Below are 24,178 nucleotides of genomic sequence, written 5' to 3' on the forward strand. Positions count from 1 at the left end.
GGGGTGACATCAATGGGGCAGCTCTTCCGCCACTACCGCCCACCTTTCCCCCACCCCCCACCGCCGGCAACTCTTCCCGAGGACTCTGCTCCTAGGGGGCTCTTGAACCAGGAAACCCATGGGCATGTGAAGAGCCACAGTGCCTTTGAATCGTGTAACCATTTCCTAAAGATGACAGCAGCCTAGTTACCATCATTTGGAAAGAGAAGAGAACTGAGTCTTGCACAGTGGCGTGAGCAGTAGGTCTGGAATCGTCAGAGTAACGATGGGAAGACTTTTCCCCTTAATAGAGCCACATGTAGATCCTGAGGGGCTTAATGGTAGCCCCAACAGATGCAAAAGGAAACTCAAGACCAAATTCCAGTTCTGAACGCTCCAGGAGACCCCAAGGCCATGGCAAAAGACAGCGAACGTCCCCTTCCAGTTCTTCCTGTAAATATACAGGGAAAGGGCGTGCCTACTGAGGAGGGGATGTGGGTGAACCCACTGGAAACTGTCAGGCTGACGAGGGCACAGCAGGTGCAGAGAGATGTTGCGGGGGCAGGCGGGCAGGTGCCTGTGATGAAGACTCCACGTGGTCCTCTGAGCAACTCAGGCTTTGCTCTGCCGCGGAGGAGATGGGCGTGGCGGGTGGAGCAGAGCCCGCCCGTCACAGGACCGTCAGCTCCGGGGGCTAACCCCCAGACCCACCGACAGCCCTAGCTGGGATTTCTAAACCTTAAGACTCACGGAAGAAGACAAAGAATGGGTAACACTTAACACAATGGATTTTTGTGTGAGCTAGAGGATTTTGGACGTTTTGCTTTCGCATCCTTTTCTTTAAAAGGAAAGGAAAGGGATCCTCTTTAGTTGAAAAGCACTTGTGCAAATCCTCTCTCTCCGTGTCTCATTTCTCCTTCCTGTCCTCCCCCCAACCTCCACGTTGAAATAGATTCTATTTCTCTCTCAAGCCCACTTGTACTCCTGCTTCTTCGTACTTCTCAGCATCTTCATGACGTATGTCAGTCCCGTTGCTAGGCGGCTGTTACGCTCAACCCACCACTCAGCATCCTGAGTGCTGGAAATTGGCCCCAAATAGCTAGAAAATCACCCTTCTGCACCTGCACTGCGTTTACCGTGAGAGCAGGAATATGAACAGTACAACGACAATCCAGGCAGGTTTGCGGAAGGGTAAAATGCGTCCCCGTTTAACCATAGCCAGACGGCTGCGTTCGTGCTACACGCCAGGCAGACAAACCACCCAGGGCCCTGTGGGAAAATTTCAAGGGAATGGTTAGAGAAGAAACTGTGTCCTCATCCTATCAGAACTAAACCTTAACGAGCGAGATAACCTGGAGGAAAACAGAAATACACAAAAATCAGCATGGATAGAATGTAGGACTCGTAGATTTCTACAAGTGTTGCCCATGCTGTCTGAACATTCTTCCTTGCCGCTGAAAAGCAAAACACCCCAAAACTTTGCTTCATTCTATTTCCTGCTCAAGCTGATGACCTTTTCTTTATTTATGCCATGAACCACGAGGGCCCGGTCCTCGGGCTTCTCCACCGTCTGCTAATGTCTTGATGCTGTAGGATTCTGGTTTCTTCTGGACGTTGCCTCAAGTCCTCAATCACAAATCCAGCAGCCCCTTGTCAGTGCCGACATGCTCGCACCTCTCCACGAGGGTTAGTGCTGTGGACCCCATCTCACACCCTGCCTTCCCCGGGCTGCTCTGAAATCACACAGTCCCAGCCCCACCTGCCCCTCCCCCCCCCGCACCTGCCTTCACCTGCTGTCCCTCTCCATGTTTCCTCCGACGGAGAGTTGCCTCCATGCTCCATCTTCCTCTTTCTGTGGATTATCCAGGCCTGTCTCAGGTAGAAGGAGGTTAACGGGAATCCTCAGGCATTCTTTTGTTGTTATCAAATAAGTAATTAAAATATGTCCCTAATAAGAGAAATGTCATCAGGTCTTGGTTTTCTTATTTCAGTTTCTTATTTCTTGGTTTTCTTGTTTAAGTGGTTTCGGGATTGAAACTGTCACGACATAATTTTCTTTGAGAATGAAGAGATGAAGTCCATATTCAGCAAACAGAAACAATTTCAGAGAAATTGCATCTAAGTTTTTTTTTTAAGCACTAGCTTAATATATATCCCTTGCATCTTTCTAAGGCAATGATTCTACAATTTCATGATAGTCAACTAAGAGTCACTACAATGTTTAACCAGACGTCTACGGTCACTGCATAAGCCCTTTTTTTTTTTTGTCTCTGGGACCATGAGGGATAGAATGTCAAGGTTCTCCTTGAAACTAGAAGGAACAACCACTTTTGAAAAGAGGAATATTTATTTCATCACTTTCCTTAGGTGCTATTGTACTTTACATTTCTTAATTGTTAGCTTTTTCTCTGCTACTTCAACTTCAATCTACCCATCTTAGAATACAGAGACCCCCAAACTGAAAAGGACCAGTAATGAGGTTCTTTCACTTATAGTTTTGTAAGGTGTGGTCATGTCTGTTATTCTTCTGTTGTCATCATATTCTTGATTCTGTGAGTGCATTGAGGAGAGGTTTCATGAATCCTTGATGTAGAAAGAGCACTTAATGACGAGTGTGTGTGTTATAGAATTTTTCAGTAACCATGATGGGACTTGCTGGGAAACCCCACACGTATATACTGGCAACTTAGGATGTAGACTGGCAGGAAGGGGAGGATGAAAGTCGTCAGAGACACGTTCCTAAGAGAAGTGAGGCAAATGGAGCGTCTAACACAGTTACAGGTTTCAACTGTGTTACCCCGAGTAACAGAGAACCCTGAGTATTCAGAACCGTAATGGAAAGAGGACCAGTTTCCCACATGGTAAGTACTGTCCTGTTCGGTCAGACAGAAGGTCGTGACAGAGAAGAGACTGACCCCGGCTGAGGAATTGACAACCAGGGAGGCACTAGGTCTGGTTCGGGGGTGTTGGTGACATTGGTCTATACCTCCTTTGGGAGTTTCACCTCCACTCCCCGTTTCTGGTTCTCCTGAGTTGCACTGACCGTTTCCTTCGGTTTATGCAGCATTGGCCCAGGGAAATAACTACTCTTCCCAGACTACTCCATCTCAGTAAATGTCAACGTCATCCTCAGTCTCCTAGGTCAAGAAATGACGTCATGCTCTCTTCCCTTCACATCCACATCAGTGCACTGGGAAATCCTATTGGATCTGCCTCAAACATGGACAGAGTTCAACCAATTCCTACCATTCCTGTTGCTTCCATCCTGGGCTGTGGGAAGAGCGTACAGGGGGTCTCCCCAGCCCCCCACTTGTTCCCTCTGCCTGCTCTCAGCCTCACAGCTGTGATGATTCTTTTTTTGTTTGTTTGTTTGTTTGTTTGTTTTGCGGTACGCGGGCCTCTCACCGCTGTGGCCTCACCCGTTGCGGAGCACAGGCTCCGGACGCGCAGGCTCAGCGGCCATGGCTCACGGGCCCAGCCGCTCCGCGGCATGTGGGATCTTCCCAGACCGGGGCACGAACCCGTGTCCCCTGCATCGGCAGGCGGACTCTCAACCACTGCGCCACCAGGGAAGCCCTGTGACGATTCTTTAAATGTCGAGTGATGTGACTCGTCTGCTCAAAGCCTTGCTCCCCGGGACTCTCAGAGTCAAAGCCAAAGTCCTTGACATCACCGGTGGGGTCTTTGTCCTCACCCTGTGTGGATACCTCTGTGGGTCCATCTCCTCCATCTTTCCTCCCTCTTTTCTGCTCCAGCCATGCCTGCTTCCTTGATTCCCTAAGCAGGTATCATCCCCCCCCAGGCTTCCAGACCCCATGCCCTCAATTTGGATCCCTGTTCCCCAGAGAGAGCCATGCCTCCTTCCTCACCAGCAGGTATCTGCTCACCCTGAAACCTTCCCTGCTCTATTTTTCTCCATCTCTCTTGTCATATCTGACATCCGTCCTCATTTACATTTTTATTATCTCTCTCTCCATCATGGGATGTAAGGGGTATAAGGATCTGTTTTGTTTCCTGCTGCATTCCCAGTATCTATTTTGTGCTCAGTGAATATTGGTTGATTGATTGAATGAGCCCGAGTGAATGAGCCACACGACCCAGATTCTGGACGTGGAACTAGGTGCCAGTCACGCCCCTCACGCCACACCAGGATGAGACAAGAGTGAGTCAGCCGGGAGAGTTAACATTGACTTCTCAGGGTCGGCTGGTTTATCTGGGATGCAGGGCCGGTGTCAGCCTGAGGATAAGGAATCTTCAGTGGATGGAGGTGACCACCTCTTGGGCAACAGAGGCCAGGAGGGTGTGGGGAACGAGAGCAAAGAAGTGCCTTCTCCAGTCACACCAGCACTCTCAGGACCATGTGCAGCTCCAGACTCGGGCTGGTTATTTCCATTTGGTCTGAAATTGAAGTTTCTATGAGATCATGCTTCAGTGCAGTGATGGGCCCGTGACACCACCCAGAGATGACACTCACATTCCAAAAGACAAGATGTTTTTAATTACACTAAAATAGAGTACCTCACCCTGTCTAAGATGACGTTTTTGTCTTTTCGGTTGAAATGTCAGAATTATACCATTTTAGGTGTCAAAAGAACAATATAAAATGAGAAAAAAAGGCACCAAGTGTTAAGGTTTTTTGTTCTGACTTGTTAATACTGTATTCAGATACTTGAATTATGTCAATTCACTTCTTGGTGATAATTAGCAAAGTTCCAGAATGAGACAATTATAAAAGAATGAGAAGATAATTTGAGTGATTTCATTGCATTGTGTGACTCTGGGTAAGTGGTGGAAACGCGCTGATTTTCCTGAGTGTTTGAATGAGTATGTATGTCATTATGAGTTTAGTTTACTGCTAAAGAAAAGCTCAGTCACCCAAAGGTCAGAGAACCAAGAGCTCTTATCACTGCATGTCCCGTATGCTGATGGTTACTGTGCGTTTGGGACTTTGGTGCTCAAGCTCGTCTCTTTCACTCTGGAACTCTCTGGGGCCGGGGCTGCTTCCTTCCCGCCTCACCCGGAGCGATGGTGGTGGAGACATTGCCTCCGGAGTCAGGCTGCCCCAGGTTCAATCCCAGACCCTTCCACCATCTGTGTCAGGTCCCTAGGGCTGCCCTCACAAAGCACCACAAACCAGGGTGCTGCGAACAACGCAGATGTACTTCTCACAGTTCTGGAGGCCGCAAGTCCAAAATCAGGGCATCGCCTGGGCCCTGACCCCCTGAGACTCTGGGTGCACTCCTTCCTTGCCTCTCTGGGCTTCAGGTGGTGGCCCCGCAGTCCTTACAGCTGCGTCACCTCCCTCCCCACCTCCATCATCACGTGGCGTCCTCCCTGTGTCTCTGTGTTTATGTGACATTTTCTCTTCTTGTAAGGACACCAGTCCTGTGGGATTAAGGCCCACCCTGCAGACCTCCTCTTAACTGCATTACATCTTCGAAGACCCTATTCCCAAGTCAGGTCATGCTTCTTTTGGGGAGACACAATTCAACATCATCTGTGTGAACTTGGGCAAGTGACTTAATTTCTGTGACCGTCAACTTCTCACCATCAAAAGGAGATTATCATCCGTGCCCCCTGCATCTTGGAGGACTGTGCGAAGCGACTAATGAAAAGTCCCCTGCATTCATTCGGTGCTCGAGAAGTGTCATTCCCCATCCTCCACTCTCCCAGCCCAATTTCTTCATGTATGCATACTTTCTACACCCGTAGGCAATGGAGCAGACACCACGGGATGTGCAGAGATGACCCCGAGCCCTGGGGAAGCTCGCACACTTTGAGGACAGATACAAATTAAATTAATGATTACAACAGAACCTAGAATTTGGGTCGCACACACGTGCGGTACTGAGAGAGGGGAAGATTACCTGCTCAGCGCTTTGCCAAGGGCCTCACAGCAAGTTTGCTGCAAAGCTGGACCTGAATCTTGGTTTAGATCCCCAATCCAGTCTCTCCTATTCACATGCATTGCACGGTTATGTCAGGCATCACCTTTGAACCACTTAAACATTATAACACATAATCCCTGTTTGCCCGCTGATGCTCCGATGTCATGTCCCGGCATCTTTTGGGGATGCCCATCACCTTCAGGTGGTCCCTCCACTGCCCCCGTACACTCTCCTCCCGGTTCCCGGCCTTCCGCACACTGCAGAGTAGAAAATCATATTCTTGCCTCTTATCAAAAAAAAAAAAAAATCACTGAATACTTGCATCATCTATAGATCATTTGAGACCATTCAGTGTGCTCAAAACGATGAGCAAGATTCTTCAGAGCCGTGCCTCTAGCGCTGCAATGCCTGTTCCGTCTCTGTTGCTTTGCTATTTTTACCCCCTCCTGTGCCCTGAGTTGATCCATGAGCGAAAATCTATGTGTGAGAAGGGAGGGTGTTGCTGATGCGGCCGTGTTTATTTCGTCTGACTCACGGCTAGCAATATCATGACAATTCTCCACCCAGGACAAATAATACGGTAAGTTTTCGGTGACAGTATGCTAAAAGGATTTTAGAGGGGAAATGAAAGTCTGCTACTGAAAAAGTCACACAGGTGTATTTTCTCAGCATTCATGTTATACCCCAGACCCACAGTTCCTGCCGCGCTTCCCCCTCCAACCTCGCTTTCTACCTCACTTGCAGAGATAAAGATGTGCGGTGGCCGCCAGTGGGACGCGTCCAGCCCTCTCAGTGCTCGGCTGGATGGGGGTGGTGAACCGGGTGTGTAGGCGACACACCGCCTTCCTTAGATGTCCTCAGGAAACAAAGGACTCATTTGAGAAGATGCCAAATTTGCTGCAACAAACTTTAGATGAAAAGCTGAGATATTTTACAGAAAATAACAGAAAACTTAGGTGATTTAATTATCACCTTTGAGTTCCCAGGGCAGCCCAACGTGAGGACCATAAACACACCAGATGCAGTTAGATTTTTTTCTCATTTCTCCTGTCTCTCTCCTTCCCCCTCTTCCTCCCCCTCCTCCTCCCCCTCCCCTTCTTCCTCCCCCCTCCCCCTCTTCCTCTCCCTCCCCCTCCCCCTCCTGCTCTTCCCCCTTCTCCTCCTCCTCCTAAATGTGGTTTGGCTTCCATGTCAGGCTAAATGCCATAAGTGCAAATGAAAATTTCACATAGATTTTTTTTAATGGGTCATATAATTTTGAAAGGCATTTTTTTTGGAAACCCATAGGAAAACTTTATATAGTCATGAATTTCAGCCAAAGAGTGAAATTTAATTATTCTGAGGAACTTTCCAAAAATAAAATATCCTTCTTTTAAAATACTCAGTATCTACTCCATGGGGAGGAAGCTTCTCTACCTCTCACTTAAATAAAACTTTTGGGTGTTTTGGTGTCCCTTTATTATAGATACTAACTACCTCTAGATTCACTCTCAAACACTAACAGAGAATGTGGGAATACCTTAAAAGGTGTATTTTAAGAGTATTCTACAAATTTAAATGAGAACTAATAGATTCATATTCTTCCTCTTCGAAGTTTCATTTGATAAATGGTTTGCATCACTCCTGATAATATTAAAGATACATTACAGGATTGAGAGATATATTTGGTTCCTTTTAAAATCATTTTCCTTGTAAAGGACAAGGGCTGTTTCCTGGTGGTCCAATGTGAAGTGCACAATGGATGGAGATTTGGGGGCACGTAGGATAAAGTAAGAATGGGAAAAGTTTAAGAACCAGGGTAACAAAGGCAACCCTGTTGAAGCTAATCCTTTGATGACCAATTCAGTCATGGCTTTCCTGTCCCCACTGCTTTTTGCAGGTATAAGCCCTTGGCCGAGACCCTCCCGGACGACAAGAGGATGCTGCCGGCCGAGGAGAGATGCCGGCTGGCTCTGCAGCAGTGCCCGTTACCAGGCTGGCAGGTGAGTGATCTACAAGCTCCTACCAGAGCAGTTGGGGTTTCCAGTAGCGGGGCCGAGTCCCCACGGGGAGCTGCCCCAGTCTCACTGGCAAAAACAAATTGCTGTGATGTGTTTGGCAAAGAGAGATGCTAAGTGTAGTCCCTGGAAGCATATCAGTCCTTCTGACTCACCGGTTTCATCAGCAAACGCAGGATGCAGGAAGCTCGGAGCCTCTGTTTACAGTGCGGGGAGAAGTCCGGAAGCCCCACTAAGTTTGCCCACATCCCAGACCCCAGTGCTGGTACCAGAGCTTTCTGGAGCGTCTGAAAGGGAGCAGAAGTCGGAGGAACCAAAACGGGGGGGATTGGAAGAGCTCAGGGGTCTGCTGGAGGGATAGCCAGGCTCCCAGAAGGAGGAAGGAACAGGAGACAGAAGAGCAGGGGGATGCTCCCCACAAACACTAGGGCACAGTTTGGATTTTGTTTAATCCCTGAAGCAACTCGGAACGCCACCGTGACTAGGGTTAGGAAGAGAAAGAGGAATTTGAAAAGGAGAAGACCTGAGAAGGTAATGTTAGAGCAATAACAGGAGATAGAATAGAGTCCACCACACCAGGAATTATTGCAGGTTCCTAGATATAAAACAGCCGCAAGTGCATTGGTGGCAAAGAGCTTGGTGGCCAATAGCTTTGGCAAAACATAACCATTACTGGAGAGCAGACATAAATCTCATTTTTTAAAAATGAGAGGGAGATAGAACAGCTTCAAGTGAAAATGCATGATAGTTGATGAGGCCAGAAAAGAGTACTTCAGTGCAGAAATGACATGAAGAGAAGGTTCAGAATTGCTGACGTGTCTGAAAGCGGCCCCGTGTGGGTAAGACAGGTATTGAATCCTGGATTGACACTAACACCCTTATCCGTCTACGACGAAGAACTAAGAACCTCACATTTTAGCATCGATGAGTAACGTTTTCATCGTCTGTGCCACCCAACCTCTTTCTTTATTATCCTGTCCCCTGTTCTTTCCTTTTTTTACCTAATAATGGAGTTGAGCTTCAAATAGCGGTCTGAAGGAGGACGCTCACACAGTCGGTAGTAGGCATGAATGCACACTTGTGCCAAAAGATTGGATAAAAAAAGGAGGAAGGAGGACTTGCTAACACAGAGTGATGTCAGCTAGCCCCGCTCCAGTCAGTGGCATAAGATGTGGGCTCACATGCAGAATTGTTCCACAAGCCTGTAGGCGGTGAAGTTACTTCAACTGACTCATTGTCAGAACTTTTAAGCCAGTACCTGAACACTAGTGTTTCCTGAATATAGAACACGAAGATTTTCTCGTTGCATTTTGTTCCTTAAAAAAACACAGATAAGAATAATTTACTTTATTAATGTTGAGAAAGAAGGTTGACTTGTCGAGACAAAGTGAGGGAATCTGGAAGAATTCTCCACTGTGAGAGTGACCGGCAGGGACCATAACACCTGACCAGCCGTCGTTCCTCCGAGACACCTGTGTAGAGTGTGAGGTCAGACGTGAGGCGGCAGGGGGCTGGGGAGCAAGCCAGTGCGCGTGTGCTAGGACACTTGACAGTGCAGCTGGGGACGGTATGACACTGAATCCCACATACATTGGGACTTCGAAAAAGTGCATCAAAATGCAGACGAGTTCCCATTTCATTACACTAGTTTATTTTCCCTCACTCTTTATCTCCCCAAAGGAGGCCAAAAATACAAGACAGAGAAAAAAAAGAAAGGTATTCATTTGCTGATCATGTTTGCTTATACGTTCCCTATGGAATAGTTAGGAAAGACAGCTTTCTCCAGCTTCTCCAAGATGTAGCCTTTCATATACTTGATGCTATAAGGCAAATCACTGACTTCACAGAAATAAAGCTTATTCATGTTTCACTCTTGTGCTAGTCAAACAGCAAAGGAAGTTTTTTTAAAAATTATTTATTTCTGACCTAGAAAGGCAGACCCCTCCGTTTCAGAAACAAAGCATTTGTTCGAAACGCGGTGATAGTTACAGGCAGAGTTGCCGCTATCTTCTGGTTGGTTAATGAAGACGAGGATTAACTAGGAGCTGTTTGAAACAACAGCAGGTCGTAACGGGTGGTTCTTGTATGGGCAGATCTGAAATTGCTGAGTCCAACGTACACTTCCTGTGAAGCCGCCCGTGTTCATCCTTTGGCTGGGTGGTTAGCGTGAGATTAATAGCTATTCTTCTCCAAGGTTTTTAGAAGCGATGCTAGAACATAAAGGGATCGGAGTCATCCTTTGCTGCGTGAATCTGCGTAGAGTGTTAGCTAGAAATTCAGTTCTCTTAGCTAAAAATATGATCCTTTAACTGTGGCTCTGATGGGCCTTGGGGATCTTGTGAGAGTGCTTCCTTTCTCCCAGACATTGATCAGAGCCTGTGCAGGAAAGCCTCCGTGTCATCCGTAGCGGCATTCTAGCCCCATCGTTCCTGTTCTCTTGCGCGTTACAGCAGTTCCATCAGCGGTGCTGAGCACCGGGATTTCCTTCTGTTTCAGACGAGGAGAGACGTCTTCCCTTCAGTGTTGTGCGTTTGTTTACCAATCCACGTGTGCTGTTTAATTGTGTATGTAGCCGTGGGTTTGGAGTCGGTACGTGAGGCCCTGGAAATCCTGATATTTCATAAGTAACGCTTCCTCTCATCCTTGGAATTTGTTACAACTATTTATAGGGTTTGTTTTGTTTGCCTTATTTGAGTTAAGCCCTATAATATTCCATGCAGAAGAAGGAAGGTGGGCAGTGAACAGGAATAACCTCATTTCAGACATGAGGAGGTCGTCTTAGAGCGAGGCGTACTGATCAAAATACAAGGTGCGGCGAATATTTCGTTTCGGTGGGGAGGCCCCTTTGCTGGGACCAGACCTGGGTCTTCTGTGCCGTGTTCTTTCCACTGCACTCGCCTCGATCTGTCTCTTTTAATGTAGCTACCGAAAGCCCCTTTCCTCAGACTACAGAACTTGAAAGGCATGGGTTATGCGTCCCGGCCTGAGCTCCGGTCAGAGGCACTGGTAGGTTCGTTTATGACTGAGCTCCGATCAGATGCACTGGTAGGTTCGTTTATGAGTCTGAGCTCCGATCAGAGGCACTGGTAGGTTCGTTTATGAGTCTGAGCAGACTGCTTCCTGTAGTTCATGTCTTTTTTCTGTTTCTGATTCGCCCAGTAGATGGAGGTAAAACAAGCTGGCTGCTTCCCGTTGCTGGCGATTCTGATCGGAATGTTTCTTATGCAAGCGTCAGCCCACTGGCCCTTCAGCAGTCAGGGCTTTTGGAGGCTAGGTCCTGACTGCATTTTGCAAAGAAAAGGAGGAGAAGGAGAAAGGGAGAAAAGAAGGAATTGGACTCAAGGGAAGAAGTGTTTGACTCTGTCCAGTGTTTAATGTCAGCTCTAGTGTGAGAGCGGAGACCTAGATGCTCCGGGCATCCGGAGGAAACAGCAGGTGTGGTGACGATTCTCAGGCCAGATGCGAGTCTAGGGGACGCTCCCCTCGTGTTCACCCCTTGGGCAAAGGCAGGTGGAGAGCAGCCCTGCTGAAGCGTGCAGGTTGCCAGCTTTGCTCGCGACCGAGCCCCCACCTCCGTGTCCTCTGCTTGTTCTCACTCCTGAGGTTGCCCACTTTCGACCACATTGCTGCCTGTCTGTCCTCCACCAGCGAGGAAGTGCATCCTTGGAGGCCGCGGCTGCCCGGTTTGCTGCCGTGTCTCCAGCACAGGTGACGGAAAGATGCAGGCAGACACTCTGTGCAGAATTGCAGGGCCAATAAGTGAGTCTGTGTCAATAAGAAGCCACCAAACCTACGCTTATAGTTTAGATACGAGTATACACAGACATATACGAATTGTTAGAACCTGGAACAATTCACAAAAACCCTAACAGTGCTAATATCTGGGGAATGGTTTTGGAATGAGAATCAAATGGAATTTTTAGCTTGTATCTAGAAGGTACATGTATCTATGCATTACTCCTGTAATTACAAATGACTTTTAAAATTTGTAGCCACTCCCTAAGTACAATTTAAGTGGAATATTGTGTAGGGTCAACTTAATTATTTTAAGCTTTTATGAAAAAAACGGTAAGTCACACTGACAGTGCTTTCCCTAAAGCAGTTTTGTTTCCAAATAATAATTAACCTATTGCATAATTTACACCACCGGCCCTTTCTTCTCAAAGGCATCTTCACAGGATTCGAACTGGTCCCCACAAGTTTGGGCGGACTCACTCAGGCCATTACTCCCTTTACGTACTCAGCATCACTGTTTTAACAGAAGGGGGTTTTAATTTAACGAAAAGTGGAGAAAAATCACGAGGCAGTGATGGCTGGAAAAGCATCCTGTTCGGTGGTGGTTTCTTGTTCATGTTGATGAAATGACATATTTTAAAAATATGCTAAAAATATGCTGAATCAGAGCTTTATCCTTATTTCAAGGCAGAATTTAAGTTGCTCAAAAAGAAGTAGAAGGTTCTTGAAATGATTTGAGTGGACTCTACATGACTGCCTTCCAGGACTGTATTCTGTCTCACCAGAGGTATTTTTCTTTATGAAACAAAGAGTCTGTGGCGTACTTTGTTTGTGGTGAAAAAAAAATCTACACAGTTTGAAAACAAGTGAAATTAAGCTGCTAGTTATTAACCTTCTACTATTTGGTGTTTTTAAAATTATTCAGGTATTTCATTTATTTGAATATATACATTTTTAATTCAGTCCCACTTTAAAAGGTAACTTTAAAAATAACCCCTCCGGACTGTGTACGTTTAATCAAACACTTTCTGCCCTGATTTCCCCCAGCCATAGACCAGCGACCGGCAGGCACTTTGGCTCACGTGAAACATGCGTGTTTTGCCATGTTATGTCATTTATATAAAGGGAAAACTTTTGAAACTAATTCTAAGTGGAAAAATAAATGGTATCATCTGATTTTCACACATTTTATATGAATCAACTGGTTAGAGGATGCTTTCTTCTGTGAAGTTATTTGAATGCTATATTCATTTTAAAGCCATCTGGAGGGTGACGAAGAGAGAAACAAATCTGTTAGAGCCCGTTCATGGGTGCCAGGGGTGCCGTGCAGCCCCCAGCACTCGTAGGGCCCGGGGGAGCCGGGCTGGGGGATGGCTGACCCCCACTTAGCAAGGCTTTCACAGGGATAGGTTGCCCTGTCGTTCCAGACTTTTCTAGAACTTTGGGGTGAGAGGAGCTTTGCGGACAAGCAGAGTGTCCTGTGTGACACCTGTTGCAGGACAGCGTGGAAGGAGAAATTTCGATGATAACCTGAGAGGGACTTCACGTTTCCTCTAAGGCGCACGAATTGGGGGTCAGACATGGGAAGGCTGCTGGTGACTCGCTCAAGATGGTACAGACAGGAAGTAAGAAACGCAATTAGAACTTTAACTTGACCTCAACGACCCATCTGATATGATTCTTACTCCTTGTGTGCCTGAGAGAGAAAGGAAGAGAGACTCTGAAGGAAGTAACGAAGGGCAGACTCCACATTCAATGAAATATACGTTTCCTGTTTGTGCTTATTCACTAACAGAAACAATGACAGGACTTCCCTGGCGCTACCATTGCAGGGGGCACGGTTTCGATCCCTGGTCAGGGAACTAAGATCCCACATGCCAAGTGGCGTGGCCAAAACCATAAATTAATTAATTAAAAAACAATTACAATAATTATTTTCTTCATCATCATCCTTTAGTGTAATTTTCATTCCTTATATCTTCTCATGTAAGGCATGGCCTAGATTCCGCTGCGTGTCTCTCTAAAATATACGGCCTTGGAAGGATTCACTCTGACAGTACCAAGAATTACAAGATTAACGTAACGTTAAATAAAATCATTGGATGAAGGAGTGATTATTTCATTAATCCCAAATAGTCCAGTAGAGAAAAGATGATAAAAGAAAGAGCGAGAAACTGTTAAAAGTTTTAAACATGCTCCACTTTCTGTACATCTTTGAAGACGAGACCATTGTATAAGGGCCCTTGGCGCTCATTAGGACAATAAATTAATGGTTTATAGCCTTTGTTTTATTACTCGAGGGGCGCTTCATAAATCAACCGTAAGTTCAAGCTAGAAAATAGCCTATAAAATTACTCTTTCTCTCATATTCCTCCTCTTTCTCTGGCATTATTAATGTTGAAAATAATCAAAATTAGGGATCTAAGAGTATCTCTTGGTACTATGTGCATTGTGACTGGGAAGTACTATATATATGCACGTATATGTGTTTCCTTTTTTCTCGTGTACTAAACACGTACGTATACACATATATATGAATATAATTTTGTTATAGTGTTCAATCTTTATAAGAAACTTGAAAATTAGAGAAGAAAATATAGATCACCCACAACTTTACTACCTAAAGATAATTACTCCAAACCCTTGGTGCGTATCACTCAGTATTTAAAAATAACATTACAGATGTTTGGTTCTTGGACAGTGTGTCTCCCTTTTCACTCTGAACTTTATTGAGGACAAATATTACATCTCTTTTTTTCTTATGTATTTTCACACACACACGTGTGTGTGTGTGTGTGTGTGTGTGTGTGTGTGTGTGTTTCACGATCACGTCTCCTGGGGTCTGGGTCATAGTAGACAACCAGTGTTTGTTAAATGAATGAACGAACGAACCTCCTACCTGTTACCACGTTTCTTTTGGGAATGGAAGCATCCACAATCGAGTCTGGCTGATACGTGTGATAGTCCCTTTTTTTTTTTTTATTCTTTTTTTTTTTTTTTTTGCGGTATGCGGGCCTCTCATTGTTGTGGCCTCTCCCGTTGCGGAGCACAGGCTCCGGACGCGCAGGCTCAGCGGCCATGGCTCACGGGCCCAGCCGCTCCGCGGCACGTGGGATCTTCCCAGTCCGGGGCACGAACCCGTGTCCCCTGCATCGGCAGGCGGACTCTCAACCACTGCGCCACCAGGGAAGCCCGATAGTCCCTTTTTTAAAGTCATTTTATGTTTTCCCTCTCAGCCTCATTAAGCAAAAGGCTCAGTGTAATACCTGGCGCTCAACCGTTGCTAAGTGAGAACAGGGTATGCCTATGGCTAATGCCATTTTCAGGTCTTAGGAATCAGTCTACTTTCTTGTAACTCCAGGTCGACAGCCTTACTGAGCATCGTTTGTGTCCTGAAATTACACAGGCAGTTGTGATGCAATGTTAAGGAGGAATGGCCTGTCCCCCTCACAGGGGTCTTACAGTCTAGTCTGGAGGGGGATGGGAGGTCTGTACCGTGGGCAGTGAATGAATAAATAATTACAGGTTAGGGTCCTGTAACTCCTCACTGGTAGGGAACCAAGGTGGACACTGTCTAGCAAGACTAGAGCTGGGAAGCCAGGCAGTGAACTTAAGGTCGTGACCTACGTGAGACAGAGCAGAGGTAGACGGATAGAGAGGGTAGCTGAGGCAGAGAAGGGACGGAACCTCACAGGGACCTTCAGACAACAGTCTTATCATATTTAACTGAGTCAGAGTGAACTCTCCTTTAAAACTGGCACATTAGTTTAGGTCAGGAATGGGCTCCAGCTCTTCTGTGCAGGTGTGAATTTGCTGCACAAAATATGTGTGGCGCTCCAAAAGATGGAAAAGACCATATGATATTGCTTATATGTGGAATCTAAAAAGAAAAAGAAAAGAAAAAGGTACAAATGAACTTATTTACAAAACAGAGATAGAGTCACAGATGTAGAAAACAAACTTATGGCTACCAGGGGGGAAAGGGAGGGGGAGGGATAAACTGGGAGACTGGGACTGACATATGCACACTACTATATATAAAATAGATGACTAATAAGGACCTACTGTAGAGCACAGGGAACTCTACTCAATACTCTGTGATGGCCTGTACGGGAAAAGAATCTAAAAAAGAGTGGATTATGTATATGTGTAACTGATTCACTTTGCTGTACACCTGAAACTAACGCAGCATTGTAAATCAACTCGGCTCCAATAAACGTTATAGAAAAAGGTGGAAAGGACCTGGTCCTACTGGAGTTGAGAGCAGAAGACAGTTCACAAAAGTAAACATAGATGAGTCTCAAAGCAAGCATGAGCACACCACAGAACATTAGGAAAGCTCAGTAATGTTTCAAAAATCTAAAACTCTACAGATACTCTTAGAGAAGATGACGAGGATGAAGGGCTATGAGGATTCACATTTTTAGAAGTAAAGCCGACATCAAAGTACATAAACGGCAGTAACGTTTCTGTTGCTGGCGGTGGCCATGCTCCGAGTTTGTGTCTGTACCCACCTCGGTGAGCACAATGGCTCCGATTGTGTTTATGCTGCTGTTAATCATTTATAACATCACATTCCACAGGGCAGGTGAATATTATTGACATCATTGAGCCCATTTTGTTAAAAAGACAGAGACTAAAGGTGCTCCCTAAGTGAATCCATTAACTTACCCAGTGCACTTTCCTCTGTGGCTTTGGAGCTAATCAGCCTCGTCTGGGATTGGCACTGGTTTGGTTTTCACAACGTGTCGCTATGGGGTGAAGAGATTTGTTCTTTCTGTGAAGCACTCTTGACCATACTGGTACGATTTCCATAATGAAATAATACATAAGATCACATAGTGCGTAGTTCACTCGTAAGCACAAAATAGTAGTTTTCATTCATCACTGCTTGCTGTACAGGTCCTACTGTTCTAGGTGAGAGTCATTAATTTTTCTTAACCTGTAATTATATGTAATTCGAGCCAAACCACTTTCTTCAAATACCAGAAGATACAGTACTCTTTTAGATGTGTGTAGCTGTAATTATCTTTTCTGCATTGAAGTTAAACTTCAAGAATAGTCTATTTATAACAAAGAGAAAAGAACTTGTATTTTAGTACAAATGTATCCTTTGAGGATGTTTAAAAGCACATTCAGAGCCAGACTGAACATTAGAATATTTATATTTAGTAGTTTTTCAAAGCCACCATGAAAATGTAAAATCCTGTAGTATTATTAATAAATATAAATATGCAAAATAGTGGTCTTCTATAGAAACTTAAGGAATCAAAGAAGCAAATGGGGGAAATATGTGAATTCAGCCTGAAAAAGATGGCTTTTAGTTAAATGGTTGTTTTACTGAGCTTCCTCAAAGGATAAAGCAGATTCTGTCCATCCTTGTGGTCCTAGAGCCTGGCACAGTGCCTGGTATTAGGAAGACCCTAGGCACATGTTTGATTTGTGACTGGAGGGATGGAGGGGTGGATAGATAGAAGGATGGAGGGGTGGATGGAAGAATGGAGGAATTAAGGGAGGGATGGAAGGATGGATGGAGGAATTAAGGGAGGGATGGAAGGATGGAAGGATGGATGGAGGAATAGAAGGATGGATGGAGGGATGGAAGGATGGTTGGAGGGATGTAGGGACAGAAGGGTAGATGGATGGAAGGATGGAGGGATGGAAGTATGGATGGAGGGATGGGTGGAAGGATGGAGGGATGGAGGGATGGATGAAGGGATTGATGGAAGGATGGAGGGGTGGATAGTGGGATGGGTGGAAGGATGGAGGGATGGAAGGATGAATGGAGGGACGGGTAGAAGGATGGAGGGATGGGGAGATGGATGGAGGGACAGATGGGTGGATGGACGAATGGTGAGTGAATAGATGGATAAGACAGACAGGTGGTAGGATAGGTGGGTGAATAAATGTGAGGCAGGAAAACCAGGAAAAGATATGAGATACAAGGCACCTAAGTACTACATGAAAATGATAGCTAACCAGGAATGTGTGAAGGACTGTCCATAGCGTGCCTGTGGGAATGCTGGGGTTTGGGAGGCTGCTTCTGTTTGAAAGAGATTACCTGGTACAGAAAGGAGAAAGATGTGTGTTTTAAAGGAACACAGTGACATTCTCAGATCAGCAGGAAGAAAAACAAACCTGATGGGAGAGAGACACAGACATCAAAACACATAAAAAAGTGTGTTGTTCTTATGATTGCCAATAAAGCTATTTTAAAAACTGAACAGATTGACACTGGTAGGGCACTTTAAGAGATAGATACCAGGGCATTTTTTGAAATTCTAATATTACAGTAAAAGAAGTTGACTACTTTTAATCTAGCTATGATATATCTTGTCTTTAAACGGGAAGTATTTGTTTGAACAATGCTTAATGTTTTTAGAGCAAAGGAGATTAAAATTTTTTAAGCATAATTTTTTGTCTGTAATAACGAGCATAAAGCATTTTGCAGCAAAGATATAAGCATCCACAATAAACTGTTTCTCATTAAAATATAATCTGGTAATTATATGTGGTAGTTATTAATAAAAAACCTTCCAATAATATGACATACAATACATATGAAACATACGAGATAGCATCTCACGTAACAATGGCAGCAGCGGTGACACCATTCAGTAAGAACCCTGTGCTCAGATGCTGTAGGCCCTTGATATTGTCTGCGCAAGCCTTGAATTGGTTTCTGCTCTCAGGGAGTATGTGGGAAGTTAGAATAAGAGTCAATAGCATCTCTTTTAGAGGAGTGAAATGTGTTAGATCTTCAGAGATTAATAAAGATCATATTATGGAAGGCTTTGAATACTAAACCCTGAAGTATGCATTTTAGCTTAGAGGCAACATAAAACCACGGAAGGTTTCTGGAATATTAATGAACTGGAGGCAGTGGGCAAGGTGAGTCCAAGAGTAGGTAAAGAATTAGAGGATGAAATAGGTCCTAGATTTTGGTTTACAATTATACCAGAATGTGATGGTACCAGAAGTATGAAACTTAACATCTTTGTTTCTTGAACTGCATGAGATGCATTTTTATAAAATGAATGAATTCATATAGTTTAAACAGATATAATTTTTTAAAGATTCATTTATTTGAAGTAAATTAACTTTTAAATATCTGAGTTCATGTTGTAGCTCATGTCCCTGAAAATCACTTTCTTTGAAATTCTGCTTTTTCCATTTTGTCATTCCATCTACTTTCCTTCACCCAATATGTCTAAATTATGACCTTTATATTTTTCCAACATTATTCTAGTCCACAAATACTTCATAGTCAAGTTGAACATTCAGACAGGTATACCAATAATGACAAAACCGGGAATTCAGTGGTATTCTAGAGATATCTTCAAGGTACATTAGTGACATAGACACACTACTGTAATGAATTCATTGTTATAAAGTATACACTAGACTGAGAGTTCATGAAGCTATCTGGGTTTTGAAGGATGAACAGGGGCTTATCGAGTAGATGATTCAAAGAGAGATGAAGACAAATGCACAGTATACGTTAAGCCAGAGGAAAGAAACAAGTTCCCCTTTTGGAATGGTAAGAACTATGATATAGTTTGAGAACAGATAAACTTGAATGCATTGAAAAGGGATCTTACTACAGAAAGTCTAACAAACATTTCAAGAGAGTTTGAGCAATATCCTGAAAATCATGACCTGCTATTAAATAATTTTTCTTTGCGGTGCGCGGGCGTCTCCCTGTTGCAGCCTCTCCCGTTGCGGAGCACAGGCTCCGGACGCGCGGGCTCAGCGGCCACGGCTCAGGGGCCCAGCCGCGCCGCGGCATGTGGGATCCTCCCGGACCGGGGCGCGAACCCGCGTCCCCTGCATCGGCAGGCGGACTCTCAACCACTGCGCCACCAGGGAAGCCCCTATTAAATAATTTTAAGCATGAAAGTAACATAGCGAGATTGATGTTTAGAAAGATCACCCTGGAGATAGTTCTGCCAGTGGTCTGCCAATCAGTGAGGGATGGTCAGATGGGGGATGTCCCTAAAAAGGTGAGGCCAGTGCTGTGCGCATCCTGCCATGGAAACGGGAAGTATGGGTCCCTTTACGCTCCCAAGAAGGGCAGCCCTCCTCTGCGTCTGCCTCTCTGTGATTGAAAGCAGTAATCAGGGATGATGGTGAAGGGACGGAGCGCCAGGGGAGGAACCTCACAGGTGCCTCCACATCTCTCTCTACCACAGCGTCCAGTCCACCTACACTCCATGGCAACCGCCCATCCGGCCCTTGTCTGTCCTCCTACAGCCTACACCTCTAAAACAATCCCTGGAAACTGTAGCGGTAATCGAAACTTTCGAAGTCATCGATGACAATTGTGTTTAATCTTTTAAAATCTGTCACTTCAAAGAAGAAAAAAACAAAAAACCTAATGGTTTTCTAATAAAAATAGCGAAGACTCTAATTCACAGGTGGTTTACTTTTACAGGAGTCAGAATGACATTACCATTTTCATCTCACATAGGAGATGACGCATCTGGGAGTTGCACTCTGCATCTAGGGAACACAAGCAGAGGACTCAGTAGGAGGACGTGTCAACCTCTCCTTTTCTCTGGTTGTGAGAGCATCTTTTTATAAGAGAATGCAGCCAATATCAAGAATGTAGGTGATCTGAACATTTGGTCTCATTCGGATGAATCTTAATTTGTTGGATTTGCTATAGCATGCTAAGGCACTGATTACAGAGAAACTGTACATGAATTCATCACAGAGACAAAATTAAAATGGCCAACACTTTTCTCCTAGTCAGTGTCATTAATAGACAGTGTAAATCCTTGAAAATTTTGGGATCTTGTCTGGGTTTTTCCTGATGAAGATAGATTCCTAGATTTATGTCCCGCTAATCCATAGTTATCAGTGAGAGCAGAGGCCGTGAGGACTAAAATGTATTATTCAGAACGGTTTCTGCGGAAGGAATCTGAAATACTACGAAATAGCTAATTTCATTCTTTAAGGAGAAAGAAACATTTACTAGAAGACCAGCACAGCCAAACAAATACTAAAATTTCTAGCGAGCATCTCCAGATATAGGCGACATAAGTCATGTGGTAAGCAATAAAAATAAAGAATGAATGAATCTACCTATTGGATAACTGTAAAGTAAACCCAACTAGCTAAATAAAAAATTCTTTTAAATCATCGGAATGCGATGGCAGTACAATACCCAGCCATTTGCACAAAGTCTTCAGCTGTGTCTTAGCAGGACACTTGCAGCGTGGATTCAGACTCCCTTCCGCCCCCCCCCCCCACACTGGATCAGAAACCCAGAAGCCCTCCTCACTCACAAAGCCCTTGGTTTTACCTGCGTAGGGAGAATTTCCATGAGTGTAACCACACCAGAATCTCACCAGGAGCTTGGGAGCGGCCCCGTCCTCTGGCTCCCACCTTCCCTGTGTCTGCCTGTCTAGCATCCCACCTTCCCTCGTACGTGTCCTGTGACTCACGTTCCCATCCTCTCCTCATTATCCCAAACCGTGGATCCCAGCAACACCTCCTTTTTTTGCTGCCTCCGAGTCTGGCCTGACAGGCAGATCTGCCATGTGAAACACTCAGACCACTTCTCAACTACCCACTATTGAGTCCTGTGAAATTTCTAATCATTGCGAGAAAATCCATTTCATCCATGTTTACTCCCCTTCAAGTTTAGCTTTCCTATGTGACCTGAAAACTGCCTACTTCCTGAAAACACTCTACTACGAGGTTTCACTTTTTCTCATCTTTCTTGTCTTGGTGGAGGAGAGCAGGGCAGCTGAATCATTGCCCCCGACGTTCTATCTTATGCTTTTTTTCTTTTATTCCCTCCATGGTTTATCCTATCACCTACTGAGTTCCAGGACTTATTTCCAGCTTGATGAATGACTTCCGGGCCTGGCTTACGTGTTCGTCGTCCATCATACCTTCTTTTCATCCTTGAGGACATTATCATCTGTCTCGGTGACGCATCTTATCCTAAGACCTCAGAATTCCTTGTCTTCTGTTTCTAATCTGAATCCACCTTCCCCACACCCCCACCACTTGTGAAGTGCAAGAATTCATATTCTTCAGGAGATGTAAATATACATGTGCCGTGGCAAATACCTAATGCAGGACAGTAAGTGAAACAAAGAGTCATTCATAGCGTGCTGTGGGAACACAAATGAAGGTCACCCAAGCCCTACTGGACGAGGAGAAAAGGATATCAAAAATCCACTCCTGGGGGCTTCCCTGGTGGCGCAGTGGTTGAGAGTCCGCCTGCCGATGCAGGGGACACGGGTTCGTGCCCTGGTCTGGGAAGATCCCACATGCCGCGGGGCGGCTGGGCCCGTGAGCCATGGCCGCTGAGCCTGCGCGTCCGGAGCCTGTGCTCCGCAACGGGAGAGGCCACAGCAGTGAGAGGCCCGCGTACCGCAAAAAAAAAAAAAAAAAAAAAAAAATCCACTCCTGGAGGTGGGGTAAAAGGTAAATAGAAGTTGGCCAACAGACAAGCAACAGTTGTAGAATCTTCCAAACCCAAATAATTGATTTCATTATACTGTGCTGCTCAAAGCCAAGCCCAGCAACCCATTGCTCCGGCCAGTTTTAAGCAGGAACTTTATAAATTTTGAATACAGTTTCCAAAATTATTTTCATAAAAGTTAGACGGGATCCTCTTTAAATCTTTTAGTGTATACCCAGTGTTCACAGGAAAATGTCTGTTCTTCACTATGTGGCCACCGGTTACATGTGTAGCCCCTTCCCTCATCACACTGCACAGGGCTGCACCTCGAGATGGTTTGTCGTCTTCTGTTCCTTGCCTAGTTTTTCTGTCCCACATTCATCTTTTCCCATCATCCCTGGAAAATTTTTATATCCCCAAATCTAGCACAATTCTCAAGATAAACCTACTTTGATTTTTGGAACGGCTGTTAGAAATGTCACTAGATGATCTTATTTGCAAAGCAGAAATAGAGACACAGACGTAGAGAACAAATGTATGCATACCAAGGGGAAAAGGGTTGTTGGTGGGATGAATTGGGAGATTGGGACTGATACATATACACTATTGATACTCTGTAGAAAACAGATAACTAATGAGCACCTACTGTAGAGCACAGGGAACTCTACTGACTGCTCTGTGGTGACCTAAATGGGAAGGAAAACCAAACAAGAGGGGATATATGGATACGTACAGCTGATTCACTTTGCTGTACAGGAGAAACTAACACAACATTGTAAAGCAACCGTACTCCAATAAAAATTTTAAAAATAAAATAAAATAAAAGTTGATTAAAAAAAAAAAAAAAGAACAGGGCAAGGAGTAAAAATAAACCAAAATCCAATCCAAGCCCAAAAAAAAAGTCGCTAGAAGAGATCTTAGTCATCCCATGCAGCTGTCTTCCTGCCCGGGGTCTCCACGGAATGAAGGGAGTAGAACTAGAATCCAGCTCTTCCACCGCCATCCGGAGGTCTTGTCCCCATGGTGCACTCCCTTCATACGTTAGTTCTCCCAGAGTGGTCATTACTGCTTCTACCCGTTCTGTAGTATTGCTGCCTCTAACTCTCCGGGAGTTTCATTTCGGAACCCAAGTTTGCGTGAATTTTGCTTCGGGGATTGAGTTTCCTGCAGCGAGTTACATACCACAGTCGACAATGAACAGAAAGATGACACGCTCCCTCCTTCCCAAAGCCTGCCTCACAGATTTGCTCTGTGGTGCTCACAGACAGTACCAACTGTTCTTCCTGTTGACTGCCAAAATCATTCAGCAGTTGGGAAGAAAAAAAAAACTCTATGAATTATGGAAAATCACTAGGGAGAGAGAATGGCACTACAATGGGGGGGGGGGAAAGTGACAATTCTCTGTGGCCACCCATTCAAGTACCCGCCTCAAATCTCAACCAATTTAAAGAAAACTAAATGAAGAAGGACATCTAGTCAACCAGGGGCCTCTGAAACAGGAGAGCGGTTGAGGGCTTGTCCTGTCCATCCACGTGGCTAGCCCGACTGCCATAATGCAAGATTTGAGTCTCAATCTCTTGAAAAACCGCGTGCTTCATCAAGACAACAAATCTTGCCTAAGGGGAGAGCTACATAAGATGGGAAGTGGCAAAAGATGTTCGCAGGAAACTCCGTTTCCACGTGAAAAGCTTCTTAAGCTACCTCTGGCCAAGCGCTCTAATGGCAAGTCTGACCTGTCAGCCTTTTTGGTACCTAATGGTGTGTATAAATGTACCAGCTTCGGGTGCCCCTTTGACGTCTGACACAGGCTGCGGGGGTAAGTGGTGGTGTCAGCATTTTAGTGTCCGCAGCCCATGCTTGGGAGCACACGTGTTGGTCTCTCATCGTCACGGTGTTTGTCTCAAGTGCTAAGACGACGACGATGAACGTATCACAAGGTTTGCCTGAGCTGTATTTTTTTCCGGATCTAACAGGACGTCACCTCTGTGTGTCCACAGCTCTTCATGTTAGTATTTCCCAGGCTCTTCTGCAGTTATTTACATCTGAGCATTTCCATTGTGAGCATTTCCATTGTGAAGGGCATTCCTCACACCTACCACAGTCCTGTGAATTCTTAGAAAATAAGCACAACACACCAGAAAATTATTTTGAAGACGCGT

General features: G+C 45.1%; 1 protein-coding gene across 1 annotated transcript in view; it reads left to right on the top strand.

Annotated features, from left to right (window-relative positions):
• Positions 1-24,178, top strand: part of MYO16 (myosin XVI) — a gene marked incomplete at its 3' end in the record, with an annotated part of 531,603 nt that overhangs the window by 435,180 nt on the left and 72,245 nt on the right. The window contains exon 29 of the mRNA XM_082859271.1: positions 7,747-7,849. Within this exon, the coding sequence (XP_082715397.1) occupies positions 7,747-7,849 (103 nt within the window). The remainder of the gene's footprint in view (positions 1-7,746; positions 7,850-24,178) is intronic.

Source organism: Leucopleurus acutus (genome assembly GCF_964270905.1).
Source record: "Leucopleurus acutus genome assembly, chromosome: 18".
NCBI lineage: Eukaryota > Metazoa > Chordata > Mammalia > Artiodactyla > Delphinidae > Leucopleurus > Leucopleurus acutus.